We start from the raw sequence: 16,591 nt of genomic DNA on the forward strand, positions 1-16,591 counted from the left end.
GAAAGCTCATCTCAACGCTCTAGGAGCCATCCCCTTATTGCCTTGAAGCAGCATAGTCGTGTAACACAACAGGTGATCAGACATCAGCCCAGAGTGACACATACAAGTACTTGATACACTCTTAACCATATCATAGAATTGTCTGTGGGAACGTGTAGGCTCTCACTTTAATAACACTGCTTAATTGTTTCTTTGAATTTATGTAATTACCATCAAGATCCTTGTTACAAAAATGTAAAAGCAATATTGAATTTCAATAAACAAGCACACATTTACATGACAAGCAGAATCGATACCAGGAACATTACAGTCCCGGCTTCAGCAGCAGCCAGGTCTCAAAAATCTCAGGAAATTTCATTCTGTTTTTTTTTTTTTTCCTTCATTATCAGAGAAGATGGAACCAGTCTGAGACACATCAGAAATATGTTGCCTTTAAAAAAGGCAGATTTCCAATAGTGTTTTCAAAATGCCCCTTTCTCAAATGTACTGCATTTACTTACAGATTCACTGTCTGCGTGACATAAAAATTGGGTTCAAGTGGCTTCCTGACCACAAACGAAAAATACACTGTTCCATGAACCTACTTCTGTTCATCAAAGCTGCTTGCAGCACTCAGCCGGGCTGGCGAAGGACTTTTTGGATGAGCCATCTGGTAAAACAAGAACAGGGTCAGATCTTGGAAAACGAACTTAGTACTAATTGCTGCTGAGATAAAATATAACGTGATTCTTAACTGACATTTCATAAAAGAAAACAGACACGGCCAATCCTCAAGATGTTATTAACCCTCAGATTTTGTTCTCCAGGAAACTGGAGCTCTGATATTGGAGATAGCACTAAACGCACAAGAACGGCTATCAAAAAAGCATATTTTCTTCTTTGCATGGTCAAATAACCAAGGATGGGCAAGGGTATTTCCATCCTGCAGTTTCCTTACCATTAAAATGGGAATCAGTAGAACAAGCACCCTTATTTGCGGGTACTTAGCACTTTTGGATGAGAATTATGGGGAGATTACCTAACGTATACCAACAGCACTGCATCATAGGAAAAAAGTCAGTATGCAACTGTATGGATTTTAAGGCCAGCTCCTCGTTACAGACACCACAACTTGCCTGAAATTTGCGCCGTAATGCCTGTGTCATTATTGGCGTCAACCCGGTCCCACACTCAATGTTTTCTTTGTTTAGTGGAGTGCCACCCGGACTTCTGAAAAGATTGGAAACAAAGGGAATTAGTTCTCTACTTAAATTAGTTCTCTAATTTTATTTAGAAAAACAAAACGAGAATGGGACTTACCTTTGTATATTGACCTTCTTAAGATGTTTTCGAAGATCTAACTGATTTTTAGGTGGGGTACTACTGGAAAAAAGTGTTAAAATGAAACATTTTCCACTGTGTAAATAGTGTTCATCATTGCTCTGAACAGAAAAATCTGTTCTGAACAGAAAAATCTAACAACAAAGAAAGAAAGAAAGTGTCTTACGTTAAGGAGTTTGTAATGTGAGCTGATGGCTTGGATTTAGATCTCAGACTAACGCTTTGTAAATCTGAGACTGTAATTAATGCCTTGCGTGTCTTCACTGGTGATCCTGCCTGAAGTTAGAAAAGAAATGTTACCACAGATAGACTTCAGAAGGCCTCGCTGATCCGAGATCTATTTAATATTGATATTCTGAGAGATTTCTATGCTTAGGGTTTTTATGCTTTTTTGAATCCTGAAGATTTTGATGTGTCTTGGACAAAGATAGGTTTATTTAAAGAAAAAAAAAAAACTTCTGCAAACAAGATTTTGGATAGGCAAAAGAAGGTGCAAAGTATACTGCTAACACAGACATAAAGCTACATGCCCTTAATGTAAAGTTAGACCTGTCCAGCACATCAGCTGACATTAGTCACTTGATTTCTTCATTTCAAATGCCCACATGCAGAATTAGAATGATTCCTTAAACCTGATCACTGAGATTTTGCAAGAGAAGAATTAATTTATTGAAGAATTCTATGAAGTGCTAGGACAAGCACTGCAGGAAATACACCAATTCCAGTGCAGAGCTGCCCCCAATACACCATTTATGCACACATCCTCTGGTTTACCTTATCTGTTCTCAGGTTGTTCTCCGTCTTCTTTAGTTTTACATTCAGGAGATCTTTGAGAGTGATCTGCATTGGCACATCCTTTTTTTGTGATGGCGCCTGAAAATAAAAGGTGGTTGGAAGGGCAGTTAGGATCAGCAAGTGACCCATCCTTCACAATAACGTCTGTTCCTGATGAACTGGGTCCCAAGAACCCAGCCACGAGTGCAGAAACAGAAGAACCTTCTTACTCCCTACCTGAAGTGCTTTAGAGCCGTTGCCCCGTTTGAGGAGGAGAGGTGCTGGACGCAGTTTTGGTGGGGGCAGCGGTGGTGGTGGTGGAGGTGGAGGAGGAGGAGGAGGGGGCGCAGACACAGGCTGCGGCTGTACTGCAGGAGGTGTGCACAGGGACGACAGCGGGCCCATCTGCATTTGTGCGGGAGCACCCAGTGTTGTTTTATTGCACTTTTGACAAATTGAATTTTCTGAAGACGAAGTTACAACTCCATTCATCTGAAAACAATATAAATAAATAAGAGAATATTAAATTCACTGATAAAAGTAGGTAGAATTCAAGAAAAAGGAGCTTGTGGCTTCAGCTGATCCAGAGAGATACAGATGCCCTCTTAGGATGTTCACCAGAAAACCAATTCCCTTTAGCCATCAGGTAACTGCAGCTTAGTAATGCTGAATGTGAAGAAGAGGTGAAGCACTCCCCGGTGAGGAGGTCTTGATTTTCTCCTCACTGACCACAGATCCCTACACAAGCCAACATTACCCTGCCCCACAGGGATTGACACTGACCTGGAGCATTCCCTGCAGTCTGGAGAATTCAGTCTCCAACTTTTCCAGCTGCTCTCTGAATGTGTTTAGCTCCCTTAAGTAGATTTGTGATGGAAATATTGTCTCTTTAACCATCTTAAAACTCTGAGCATAAAAAGAAACAAATATTTTCAGTTATATTTCTAGAAACAGAGGCCCAACTACTGATGAAAGTTCTGTCACAGGGTCTTCTCATTGAGGTCAACAGAAAGGCACTGCAGGAAGATACAGTTTCACCGAACAGTTCCTTGGCAGGAACAACTTTCTCAAAAAAGCCTTTTAACTTCATCTAGGAATTCTAAGGTCTAGTTCACATTGGACCTGAAAAGTGAACACAGTCATCTCTGCTATTAAAGAAAGACTGCAACTCCTGACACTGCAAATCCTGCTGATGCTGCCATATACAAACTCCAATTTCACATACATTTTTAATGTTTATAGCAACCTTGGACATTTTCTCATAGTTACTCCTTCAACAATAAACACAATATATATTTAGATGTTTCAATAGACATAATTAAGTTTACAGCTTACTTTTCATATTTGACATATCTTACATCTGAGTTCTAAGGCTGACCTCACGCATTGTCAAAACCCAGAAAAGCAGAAAACTTACCTGCGCAACAGTGTTCTGGCACCAGGAATACCAAAACGACACCGTTGTTGTGAGAGGCTTTACCACGCTTCTTACACTGGGCAAGGCTAATGACCAGCGTGAGGATGGGTGGCTTGGGACAGAGGGTGGGTCCGGCGGAAGGTCACCTGCTGATCTGGGATAGAATAGTTCAGAATGAGGTCATAATTATACTTTTATTATAAATATTTTTAGTTCCGGTGTTTGAAAAAGGTAACAGTGAGCAAGATAACAGCGAGTAAAGGATAAGTACTAGCAACAGCAGGTGTCAGTGTAGTAAACACGAGCACAGAGGCCAGGAGAGGCTAGAAAACGCTGAAAAGTGTTCCAGCACCAAATAGATCATAAAAAAAATAAGTATTTCGAATCTTAACTGCTTCTACACGCTAAAGCTAACGGCAGATGGAGCAGTAGGGGATACACGAGCTGACACAGCCCCACAGCCCAGGCTCTCAGCGGGCTCCGGATGCCGTTCTGTTACCTCAGCTCCGTGTATCAGCACAAGCAAAGAGGGGACGCAGAAATTAAGTTAAAAAAACACAGATTTAGCCAAAAACGGAGCTCCTTACAGCGGCGCAGCACAGCCCGAGCCGCGGGGCCCGGCGGCAGCTCCTTTCCCTGTCAGGCGCCGCTTCGCTCTGGCTCTGGCTTTCCGCCGACGCCTGCACTTGGCCATTCCTGTCAGAAACGGAGAGATTATGGGGAAAACGTGGAAAAAAAACCATGAAATTTGACGTGGGGACGGCAAATTCGCCATATAAGGCGCACCCCCCCCCCCCCCTCCAGTCCCGGTCCCCCCCGGCCCCCCCCGGCCGCCGCTCACCTCACGGCCGGCGCCACCGATTCAAACCGGGCCCCGCGCGGCGCGCAGCCAATGGGAGCGCCGCTCTCAGCCGTCCCCTCCCTTTCCCCCCCACGTAAGCCGCGCGCTGATTGGTCGCTAGGAGGACGCGGGCTCCCTCCCCTCAGCTCGACGGGTGAGGTGAAGGGAGATGGGGCTGGGGGGGGGGAATCGCGGGCCTGGCGCTGCTCCGCTCCCGTCATTGGGTGGAAGGGTTTGAGACTGACCAATCAGAGAAAGGACGGAGGTGAGACGGGCCAATGGGGTTGAAAGGAGGCGGGCAGGAGCACAGCCTCCCGCCAATAGCAGCTCAGCGCTCCCTACGCCAGCCAATCCCCGCCCGCCCCCACTCCACCCCCCCTCCTTCTCGCGGCGCTCCCTCCGCGAACCAATCCCCGCCCGCCGCTCCCCGCGGCGCCCAATCAGCACCCCCGTACCTCCGCCAGGGTTTACATCCCCTCCCGCCCAATAGCGACAACCCTCCCTCAGCGCCCAACCAATGGGAGGCCGGCTCCGACTGACAGCTGCCCAATGGCAACCCCCGTCTCTCCGCGGCCCGCGGCGCGGGGGGCGGGCATCTCCTCCGCCGCCGCCTGAGGAATGTCAACTATTCAACATGGAGACGGCGCTCGCCAGGCTCGAGACCATGGTGAGGCCGGGGCGGGCGGCGGCGGGGCCGGGGGGCGGCGGCCGAGCCCCGGAGCTGCCTCCTGAGGGGGAGAAGGGGGCCGCGGGCCTCGGTTTGTGAGGTGGGAGAGGGGGGGGAGGGGGGGGGGCGCGGTCCTCGTAGCGGCCGGGTTGGGTTGGGCCGGGTCGGACCGTTCCATTCCGCTGCCCCCCCCCCGGCCACGCGCGCGGAGGGAGGGGGGGCGTGGAGCGGCGCGCTGCTGGGCGAGTCCATTCCTCACAGCGCGGGGGGGGAAAGGAAAGGAGAAAGGAAGCGGGGGGGGGGGGGGACACACACACGACTCACACCTGGGCTGGCCCATTGTCCCCGCGGGGGGGGGGGCGGGTTGGGATGGGCCATTCCATAACTGGGGGGGGGGGGGGGGAGTGGAGGTTTCCCGCCCAGCGCTGAGGGGCTGAGGGGAGGCCGCGGGGCCCGGCCGGGAGCGGGACCGGCACCGGGGGAAGGGAGCGAGGGGGGGGGGGGGGAAGGAGCCGCCCGCAGCGCCTCGCCCGGCCGGGACCGGCATTGCCGGGCCGCCCGCCCTCAGCACCGGGCTGCCCGGGGGGCTGCGAGGGGCCCTGGCGGCTCTGGAGCCCCGGGGGACTCCGCGATGTTGCTGAATTGCGGGGCCTCAGTCCGCGCGTGAGGTAATTCTCCAAAACCCGGTGCTCCTTTGTGGTGATTTTTGTTTTTTTTGTTGTTTTTTGGGACTTCCAGGAATCGTTGGAATTCCAAAAATGTCAAAGTTGTGTGGTTTCAATGGGCTGTTAGGTGCGGTAATTGTCAAACCAGAAAGGGCCTCGGCAGGAGATGTGGGAAAAGACATTATTCGCTGCAGGGACGGTCTAATTTCTACTTATGTGGTTGTTTTTTTGTTTGTTTGTTTTTGTTTTCGTTTTGTTTTCCTGCCTTCTGGCAACCTTGGTTTTAATTTAAGAATAAAAAATAAAATAAAAAAGGGTTTATCAGTACACACACCACTAAAGGGGAGGAAAAAAAAATCTAGGAAAATGAAGAACGCGATGGGGAACATTGCACATCAACGCCATCCCTTAACCTGCTGTGTGCAAGGCTCTCACTGATACACAGTGCTGCCAACTGCTCACTTTAAACTTTTAGTTTACTTTTTAATGTTCTTCAGTCACTTTTCTCCAGTGCCAGTGTAGCACATCCCCGAAAGCATCAGCAGCAGCTAAGTGAGGGTGGCCTGAAAAGAAAGAAGGGGCTGAGCATTGTCAGCAGAGGATTCAAACCCTTACCTAGTCCTCAGTTTAATTGCACTTTCAAACCACAATTTTATTGTGAAGTACCCATACTTTTGAGGTTATTTTTGTTCTTCTGTAGTTACAGACCTGTGGTAATCATACCAAACACGTGCAGTGTTTGATTTCAGTGACATGCTGCACTCCTGTCAGAGCTCTGAAGTTGTTCCAGTGGCAGATTCAAAACCTCAGCCCTGCCCACAGTGTGTGCTTCAGCTCCCTGTGTCTTTTGTTAGTTGTTGTTGTTTTAAAGCCCAGTTTGAGTAATTTCATTTTTCCTTGTAACTTTTTTTTTTCTTTCTGTGTAATTCTGCTTAGAAACACCCAGGCTAGCTGTGTGTTTGTTGTTATTGTAGTAGGTTTTGGTTTTGTTCTGGTCGTTTGTTTGTTTTTCAGAGTGTTATGGTTTATTTCACTGTTTTAGTGAAAGCTGTGCTTTTAAAGTTGGACTACTAATTCATCACTTTAGGACATGTAAATAATTAAAGAGGTATTTTGATTAGTTGCCCTTAAAGTTAATGGGGGTGTTTATCTATGGCAGTGGAAGGAGATGGTGATGTGTCACTGTCTGACGATCTACGTTACAAGTACACCAAAAGCATCTTGCACTGACGTGTGGAGACCTCAGTGGGGTCAATTATCTGCACAGATGGCTCATACAAACTTCCAGAGGTTTGGAGATTCTGGCTTGGTCTTTCCCCCTGTCCTGATTATCCAAAACCATCTGGAGAATCCATTTGAAACCCAACTGATTTTTAAATGTACCCCTTAGCCTGACATTTTTCTGTTCGAGTCTTCTGTTAAGTCCTTCCTGCAGAAGGTGGCGTCCCTGGCTGGATCTCTCCCCAGAACACTTGTATTTCCCCCAGAGGTTTTGACATGCATTTCCTGAAAAGTTTCATTTTAGGCTCATGGAACCAGGCATAAACTCTTGTGTAGGAGCTTAAAAACGATGTGAATGAAAATGCCAGGTAGTCTTCAGTTCTCTGAGGGTAGTGCTCAAAGTACAGTAATAAGAAGTGTTGAATGACCCACAACATCTATAAGACGAGCTTCATTAGGAGACAGATTGTAAAGCTGGCTCGTTAGCAATGCTTTCCAGTATGCACTTCAGTGGTGTGCAGCGGAAGAAACTTGAGTTTGGTGGACATTCCTTTAGTAAAACTTGATACCAAATGGATAAAGGGGCAGATGCTGTGAGAGTGCTTCAGTCAGAGCGACTTAGTTAATTCCTGTGACTGTATTTCTGTTGCAATGGACTTCCTCGTTTCTCTGAGCGGTGTCTGTCCAGTGCCCTTTTTATGTTGTACTACTAGTGATCGTACACAAAGCAGTGCAATGTTAAAAGGGCATTGGCCAGCGATGCTATCGGCGTTACTCACCGGGTTACGGAGCCGCGAGTCCTAAGTCGCTGTTATGTCTGAGACCAAAGGTGCTTTGAAAAACAACTTCAAAGTGAGATTGTAAACTTTTTTATTTTTATTTTACTCACTGTCTCCTAGTTGTTTGCCAAGGATAAATGTTAAGTGGTATTTTGTTGAGGGATTTTTGAAACAGCAAAGATCCCATGGCTTGCTGCAGCTGAGCAAACCAAGCTACCAGGATGACTATGAGGAGTTCCCATGACAGTGTTCCCACATCACCCAATTGAGGAATTTAGAAAAATATTGTTGCCAGCAGCTGGTTTCAAGGATGGGATTTACGTGACTGCTAATAACAAAGGGGTTGTTTTCTTGCAGGTGGGGTTGTTTTCTTGCAGTTGTTTGTCTGAATGCTTTTGGCCAATAATCTTGTGTGAGACACTATCTGCCCCTGTTAAGTTTGCTATAAAAGTCAGGCTGTTCGGGTAATAAAGGGGAGCATGATCTGAACATACTGGTGTCTGTCGTGTTTTCGGCCGTTCTTCATGCAACAGTATTTAATGACAAATCCCATCAACTCTGTGTGTGTGTCCTTCGAAGTAAGTGCCCTGCAAAGAGGAAGGAACACTGTGTAGGATTCTTACAGCCTGCAGGGTTTTCTGCGGTAATGTCCTAAGTTAGCTCAGGTTGTTCTGAGTGCATCAGCCATCTCTCTCCTCCCCGTTCCTCTGTTCCTTGCGTTTTCTTATTAAGAACAGTAATGCTGTCAGACCCGCCCAGTCCTCAGCCTTTGTATATGAAGTTACTGGTTTTATAAAAAAGAGAAACAGCTTTATGGAGATGCATGAAGTACACCCCCAGTTCATGGTCCTCTAACAGGCACGAGGTAACCCCAGTGATAATTTATATCCACGGTGTTTGGAAATGAGGGTGTGTTCACGTGCAGTTTAAAGTGACCGAATAAACTCGTGTGTCCATAAAATGTTCTCTGTAACACAGTTTAAGAGCATCTGTCTGATAGAGGTTTACCATTTCCACTTGCTATGAGACAAACGTAAAAAGACATAAACTTTGAAATGCAGTTGCTAGTTAAAAGAGCACCAAATAGTGCAAAAATGAATTTCTGATGGATCTGTTGAGCATTTTGTTGGGTGTTTTTTGTTTTTTTTTTTTCCTCTTCTGGTTAGTGGAATGACAGTGATTACGACCAATAATAATGTCTAGAAATGTGAAGGTCCTTGCATGTCTGTATTAGGACTGGGTGAATGTTGCCTTACCAAACGTCTGACCCACAGAAACTGCTGACATATTTTTTCCAATACGTATTTTGAATGTATTGATTACTTGTTTCGAATTCTTGCTGCTAACGAATGCTCTGACTTTATTGCACTACTGTACTTTACAGCTAGCAGTGCAATAGTATTGTCAAAGCATCTGAAAGCAGAGCATGCAGCAATGGCTTGAGAGTTGCCTCACAGTTTCTAACGCTTTCCACTAAGCCTATGAGTAAATTACAACTGTACATCACATAAAGTGCATTTTCTGTGTGACTGTTGTAGAGAATTCATACAAATGGTCCTGACCTATAACACTAAGGTGAGATTCTTGCAGGTGCATGTTTCCTGAGATACAGCAAGAAATAAATAGTTATAAAATAATACTTTTTTTTGGTCCTGAATCACAGTAGCAGCGTAGTGTTAATGGCTCATTGTTATCCTGGAAATCTCAAATTATCAGTGTTGAAATATCCATGAAGCTCCGCTCTTGGAATAATTTTAAAAGCCACCCATATTCGTTGTCTGTATTCCCAAGAGTTAGCAGTCAGAGGAAAGAGGTGGAGAAAAGCAGAAAACGATTGTTCTGGCATGCCTGTCCCTAGAAGTGAAAAACAAAAAATATTTGCTAATGGAGGAGCACAGGAATAGTTGATCCCTTAGGAAAAGTCTCTCGTGAACTCCTTAAAAAAAATGTAGTGTATTAACAAGCTTTATCCTTCCTGTTTTATCATGAGTGGTTACTAAAGGCTACCTCCAAAGCACACTGAAGTTTGTGGCTTTAGCCGTAAGCGCTTCTAGTTAATACTTTGGGGGTGCAGTTAACAAACAGCCTTATTTTGATCCTAAAAGTCGTAATGATTACTTCATTGCTAAGCTCAGCATAATTAGTGAAAGCTACTGTGAGCTATGTTGTAAGTATCTTGAACTTGCTTTCATCAGAGTCTCCTCCATGACTGTAAAATTGCCAAATGATTACATTGAGAAAATAATGAGTTTTTCTTGGTTTCTTTTTGTGAACTGGGAAAACTGCCTTTCTTTAGAGGAGAAGTCCTTAATAGGTATTAAAATCGCAGGCTAAAATTAATTAAGTAATAATGCTATCAGCAGACTGTTTTACAGGGCAATTAGATAACTCTCTGGTGGGTTATTTATCCTGAGGAAATAAATGTGATGTCATCAATTTTATTATCTATTATCTATTTATTATCTGCTCTGGCTTACTGGGGAACAATAAAATGTGTAATGGTTACTATAATAATCTGAGAGAATTCATTCCTCGTATAATTAATAACAAAATCTCTGATACACTTTGCTCTTCAACACTTACTCATAGTTTCTGCTGGATAAACAGACGAGTATTATGGTTTAGCTAGGAGAATTCGTAATGTTTGAAAAGTAACTAGCCAAGGGAAAGCTTTATAAATTGATGGAATGTATATTAATGTTGGGGAAAAAACCAAACATCTTCTGCAACATGTGAAGATCTGTTGAGAAAAGATGCACTGTTCTTGTGTCTTGCTGTAACTTCGCTCTTTGGAGTACTGCTTACAAACTTGAGAGGTTTGGCACTGAAAGGGCACGTAATGCTGGAATGGGTGGGAACGCTGTCATGCGTTTGGGGAGCTGTAGGAACATGGGAGTAGCGGAAAGATATAAAGCAAATATGGTCTAATTTAGGTTAGATAAATATAAAGAGGCTACGATCAGTAGAAGTGTGTGTATACGCTTGCTTAAATGGCACATGAGGGGAAAATGCTCGTGTCCAGACTTACGTTTGTACCGGGTATGGCAAATGGGGTAATGTCTGCGGCTGAGAGCTTACATGTAAGGTATCGAAGTAATTCTGCAAAGTGGTTTCCTACTGCGTTGCTTTTTATTACCTGGATACTGTATAGCTCTTTAGATGACGGGTTTTAACTTATAAAATTACAGGATTAGAAGTCTCAAAGTTTATTGCTTTATACTTTTCAGGCTAGATGAGTGTCAGCGTAATTGGCAACCATCCTCTAATGGAATAGATTGGAGGAGCAGAGGAGGCATCTGTCTTCTGCTTTCCTGAAATACAGGAAAGGCAAATGGTTGGGGTTTGTCTGCATTTCTTTTTAAATATAATGTGGCTAATCCTAAATATTTTAGTTCCAGAAGGCAGAATCTGATCTGGATTATATTCAACACAGACTGGAGTTTGAAATAATGAAAAGTCTTCCTGATAATCTGTCAGCAGAGGTAGTATTTTCAAATTAAATTAATAACTTTTATTGCATTCTGCGTGAAGTTGGTAATAAATAGGTTTTATTCTTTAATATGGAAACGTGAATGTTCTTTTATTTGATGTTTTTTTATTATAATGTCTTTCTTGCATCATACACCAGGATAACTGACATAATATGAATTTAGTGCAGAAACTGTCAGAAAACCCTAAATTCTTGGTATAGTGAAGTTCTCCCATGTTTCACTCTGAGAAATGAGAAGTGTTAACACCTAATTTTCACAGAGAGTATCTTATCTTGGCTATAACTTGTCCTCACTGGGAGACCAAAGATACACTTGCTAGTCAGCAGTGACTAAATACAGAGCTGGGAATGGATGAGAGAAAGATTAAAACAATAAATGGCAGTATGTAGAAGCCTTCATAAATAAGTCCTTGCCTCCATGTGTATTGTGACATAGTGGAAAAATAATCTTTTTTTTATTTAGAAGTCCCTAATTTATTCCAAATCAGAAAAGCTATTAAAATTCACAAACATAGTAATGTATTTATTATGGAACCACAGAGTTGTACTGGTTTATAAACACCACCTATTGTTTGTGCACATGAAAAACTAAATGTATGGGTGAAAGATACTCTCAGCTGCACTTGTCATTGTAAAGGGTTGTTTCACGTTATATTCTTGTTTTTCTGACTCCTATGCTTTTAAATCTTATGTGGCAGCATAAATTTTTTCTTCTTGAACAGTTTAAATGTACCTTTAATTTCCACATAGGAAAACCCAGTTACTCTCTTAGAAGAACTCTCGGTGGTGAAATCTCGTTATAAAACATTATGTATGCAGCTGGAAAAAGTTTCCTTAGAGCAGAAGGAATCCATGAACGGCATCCGTGCTGCCCTAGAGAACACAATGAAGATGGTTCAGACACTACAGCAGCACGCTGATCTTCAGGTAGCAGTCTCATTTCAGTAACTTGGCTCTCACGCCTGTAAATGCCCATGCATTTGTGTAACCTCTGCGTAGCTGTGAGTGGTTTCACTGGAAACTCTTAAATGTATAGGCTTGTAGAAAATAAGAAAACAGTTTACCAGAAGAAATGTTTGCAAGATCGAAGCTATTTTTGTAAATCACTAACCTGATTTATCACTCATCAGTTAAACTAGTGGTATTTAGTCTGAATTAAAGCTATGCTATAAGTGGATAGTATGACGTTTGAATAGTTTCACAGCTGTGTCCCAGTCCTACGACGACTTCTTTTTAAAAGTAGTTACCTTAAAGAAATCAGAAAGAGAAAACAATTTTTGAAAAGCTTTTAAGTGACAAATGTTTTTTTCACTGTCTAAAATGCGTAAGCTAAAAATACACTGTAGTGTATGGGTGACAATATAGTTAGCACAAAGAAATGTTTCCTCTCAGTATGATAATGCCTCTGAACTCCCCCCAGCATTTTTGTAAGTGGTCTTCAGACATTGCTGCATTACAATTTTGAAAAGGTTGTGAAAGCATTGCTTTTGTCCCCCTACAAATAAGGTGATTTAGATGAAAAATGTTAACTGATAATGTAGAGGCAGAGATAGGATTGGTGTGACTAAAGCATTCTCCTGGATCTGAGCTCTCCCATCAGCGTTCTGATGACAGTGCCCTGACATTGTGTTTAATCTGTCAACAGATCTAGACAAGGTAGTGGTAAGTCTCTATAGAGAAAACGTACCGTATAATGATTTAAAAGACAGTAATTATTATGTCACAGGAAGAAAAAATATTTTCTCTCTCTGTGTTCCAAGGATGCGATGCCAAGAATAATTTACATATAGGATTTTGTTACAGTGGAAGACTGTTGTGTTTCTAGAGTTACATTTAGACTTTTTAGCTAATGTTGTACTTGACTATTTCCTAAAAAAAAAAATTGATTAAAATGTTATGGAGAAACTTAACTCTTCAAGTGAAATACTTCTTTATATGAAATAATTCATTTTATTTTCATTGAGCCATTTATACTACAGTGTTAAAGGAACATTGTGATTGGGTTTTCAGAAATACTAAGCTTGTCAACTTGCTTTCATTTAATGCAAAGTAGGAATTTACTGTTAGTTTGCATGTGAAAACAACTACACAAACACTGAGTTCATTTGTAAATATCATCACCCTAGGAACTGGAAGTATCAGAGTTCTTGGTATCTTTTTATTTTCTAGCGCTCACCTCTGTCAGAAGAAGAACAGACTGCAGCACAGCAGTTAACCTGTCAAACTGTTAAAGAAATGGAATCGCTAGTGGAAGAGGTAATTAGGCCACAGAGTGTCAGTATTCCAGAAACCATTAATCCTGAGTAGCTCAACTCAAGTCAGAAGGGCTGTTTCTGTACCTTAATATCTCTCAATTGAATGGAGTTTTTCAGAAGTGAGCTGAAGTTCCTCACAAATCTTTCCAGTTTTACTGTGTACTGATTAAGTTGATGATTTAATTTCCTGGGAAATCTTAAATAAAGTTTGGAATATGACCAGCAATAGTTTAAGTGTATTCTAACTGTAATGTGATAGAACATAAATCTAAATGAATACTTGTTAAAAAGTTGGATATTCTCCCAGAGCTTCTTGAGGCACAGACTCTTAGTATAGTTATCTGCAAAGGTTTGGTCTGGGTCTCATAATAAAAGCAAAATAGTAAACAAAGTGAATAGAGTATAATGGTCTTGATAAATGCTCTGTTTTTGTCTTTCCATTATTCTAAAGCACTTAAGATATAGCTGGTATAAACAGCCCCAGTGCAAAATGTAGCCATATCCCACTGCTGCTGAGGCCAGTTTAATTGGTATTGTTTCCTATGTTGTCAGTGAGTGTGTTTTGAAGATATTCTACAAGTTCTCTGAAAGGCAGAAGGAATGGAAAGCTGCCACAAAGGCCCTGGGATTTTTTGTCAGTACTGTATTTATTTTCTGGCTGAGGAAATCTGGGTTTAGCTACCTTTTGCTTGTCAGGACTGTCAGCCTCTGAAGGTTGCCTGAGAATAGGAAAGCCATTTTTTTCCTTTGCTGCTTGTGCAGTGCTTTTAACTACATCGGTACTGGAATGCAAAGGAGAAAGCTGAAGAAGTTCATCTGACTTGCATATGAATCTTGTTCCTATCTTCAAACTTATTTTATTTGAAACCAGGATTTGTTTAATGCCTCAGATTCTGCTGTTTACTGCAGTGGTTGCAAGATCCTTGGTTATCCAATGGTAAAATGTAATTGCTAATACAGAAATGAACTTGCAGAACCTGCTTTCTAAACTGAACTCCAAGAAATCCTAACATTATCTCTTGTTTATTTTTAGCCATTTTGTTCAGGATCTGTAGTTCCCAGCTCAGTTGAAGGTAAGTGCAGGAAGAATTTTCCACTGTTTTTTTGCTTGACCCTTAAGTCTGATTCTCCCCACCCCCTACACCTAGCCCCAGTAAGTAACCTTTGGGATTAATACTAATCTCTCCTAAGACTTCCATCTCTAATATTGAACTCCAATAGTTCTCTGCTATTTAAACATATCAAGTTATTACCCAGAATTCAGCAATTAATAACTTAAGCTGTTGTACTTTCTGAAATGGCAGTTATGCCTTCAAATAACTTTACCCCTAGTACAACAGGGGCAAATCTCTCAGTCAGACCATGTAGACCTATTTCAGTGTTTTCTTAAAAAAGAAGTTAAAGTACTGTCTTGTCTTTGGCCTGATTTCTGAAAAAACAAATACCTTCTATTTTAATTTTTTTAGAGTCAAAATTCAAACCATTAACTGAGGAAATGCTTGTGTCCGTACCAAGGAGTATCAGAAGCTCTGTTAAACTAGCAGATGTGAACAACTTGTACAGGGAGCTATTTAACCACTTCATTGTAAATAAGAACAGGTGAGACTTACAGCCACTCATTACTAAGAATTTTGTAAGTTGTAAAGAAATTCACCATTTTCAAATGAAACAAACAGCTAGTTAACCATTTGCTGCTCTGACTTTGCATTTAATTTTGCTCCCTGATGGCCTTCCTGGTTAGGTATATATCCCAAAGCGTTAGGCCATCATACAAAACAGCCTAAATTTCTTCGTAGAAAAGTGGCATTTATAATTGGATAATTTACAATACCGAATGTCAGGTTCTTCAGAAACAGTCTGTTTTTTTCAAAATCCTAATGGTAAACACTGACCCTGAACTCCACCACCACCACCCCTTATCTCTCCCACAAGCCCTGACCCCTTCCTGGGATTAGTGCTGCAGATCTCTTGAAGGTGATGGCAAAAATGAGGAAGTTTTAAGCTCGGAAATTCTGTCTCTTTAATCCCGAAGCTGGGTTAGGAAGCGATTGTTCTTAGATTAACGCAGCACAGTAAAGTTGATGACAATCTCAATAGTATGAGAATTATGGAACACTTCTTAAAAATCATTCTTTAAACAATATGGGCTTTTTAGCCGTTTTCTGACAGACCTGCTGTTTGATACCCTGTTTTGCTAAACAGTTTGCTCTTGCCTTACAGTGCTGCACTGAGTGTTTCGCAGATGAACAAGATGAATATGAAAGCCACTGACTCAAGAATACGAATCTTAAAAGAACTTGCTATTGTGGAACTTGACAGACAAGGAAATGTTAAATTAGTTGCATAAACAAACGTTCGGTCCGTTCTCATTTGACACACAAGCATCTTCGTCATAGCTCCTGAATTATTAAAAAGCAAGTATTTCTTTGTTGTCCGAGGTACAAAAACACTGTTGGAAAGTTGTTCGTGTATCCATATAGAAATTCTATTTCTAGTACTTAAAAATGGCAGAATGAAAAAATGTTGAGGTTGGTATTTGATCTCGGGTATTTATAGGATTTAGACGATGCATTTTTGAACAGTGTTGTTAACCATGTGACGTTTCCATATTCTTGCTTACATTCCTGACATTCCTGTTTTTAAGGCAAATAACCCAAGCCACTTAATTGTACTTATACTCCTGAATAAATGATGAAAGTCAAGGAGACGGGGCCATAGATTTATTACGCTTCTGTTTAAATGACTCCTGACCCTGAGCCCTGCCCTAACCCCTGAACCTGGCCCCTGACCCCTTTCATTTTCCTTTGATGTGAACTGGCTTTTTACAGTCCAGTAAAACTGCAGCCTTGCAGAATAGCTGAGGTCTGGAGCTGGTCTGGTCCAACGCCCTGCTCACATCAAGGCAGGGCCAGCTGCAGCCGGTTGCTCAGTGCTGGGGCCAGTCCTGGTTTGAAAAACTCTGAGGATGAAAACTGCAGCACCTCTGGCACCATCTTGCAGTGTTTGACCACCCTCACAGGTTGTTTTGTTGTTGTTGTTTTTTTTTGTTATTATTTCAATCTCATTTGAGAAAGGAGGATATCGAAGTTTAATGAAATCCTGTAGATTTTGTGAAATGATGGCCAGCAAAGAAGAGAAATTTAAATTGGTGCCTACAGGAAG

General features: G+C 42.3%; 2 protein-coding genes across 4 annotated transcripts; one reads left to right on the plus strand and one right to left on the minus strand.

The window, feature by feature from the left end:
* Positions 1-3: 3 nt before the first annotated feature.
* PRR11 (proline rich 11) lies at positions 4-4,588 on the minus strand. Of its 3 annotated transcripts, none has more exons than XM_068655788.1 (10): positions 4,353-4,492; positions 4,099-4,207; positions 3,512-3,665; positions 2,878-3,000; positions 2,332-2,586; positions 2,095-2,193; positions 1,487-1,596; positions 1,300-1,359; positions 1,116-1,209; positions 136-649 (listed from the first exon to the last, which is right to left on the minus strand). In XM_068655788.1, the coding sequence occupies exons 2-10, from the start codon at positions 4,203-4,205 to the stop codon at positions 581-583; spliced, it is 1,071 nt and encodes a 356-aa protein (XP_068511889.1). In that variant the 5' UTR covers positions 4,206-4,207; positions 4,353-4,492; the 3' UTR covers positions 136-580. The 3 variants fall into 3 exon arrangements, with proteins under 3 accessions (XP_068511887.1, XP_068511889.1, XP_068511888.1); XM_068655787.1 differs by having other exon boundaries at positions 1,300-1,362; XM_068655786.1 differs by lacking the exon at positions 3,512-3,665 and having other exon boundaries at positions 4-649; positions 4,353-4,588.
* Positions 4,589-4,854: 266 nt separating this feature from the next.
* SKA2 (spindle and kinetochore associated complex subunit 2) lies at positions 4,855-16,131 on the plus strand. The gene is made up of 7 exons (XM_068655793.1): positions 4,855-5,019; positions 11,077-11,166; positions 11,925-12,101; positions 13,344-13,430; positions 14,463-14,502; positions 14,896-15,028; positions 15,650-16,131. Exons 1-7 carry the CDS (start codon positions 4,870-4,872, stop codon positions 15,774-15,776), a joined length of 804 nt encoding a protein of 267 aa, XP_068511894.1. The 5' UTR covers positions 4,855-4,869; the 3' UTR covers positions 15,777-16,131.
* The last annotated feature ends 460 nt before the right edge of the window (positions 16,132-16,591 follow it).

Source organism: Anas acuta, chromosome 19 (assembly GCF_963932015.1).
Source record: "Anas acuta chromosome 19, bAnaAcu1.1, whole genome shotgun sequence".
NCBI classification, from domain to species: Eukaryota; Metazoa; Chordata; class Aves; order Anseriformes; family Anatidae; genus Anas; species Anas acuta.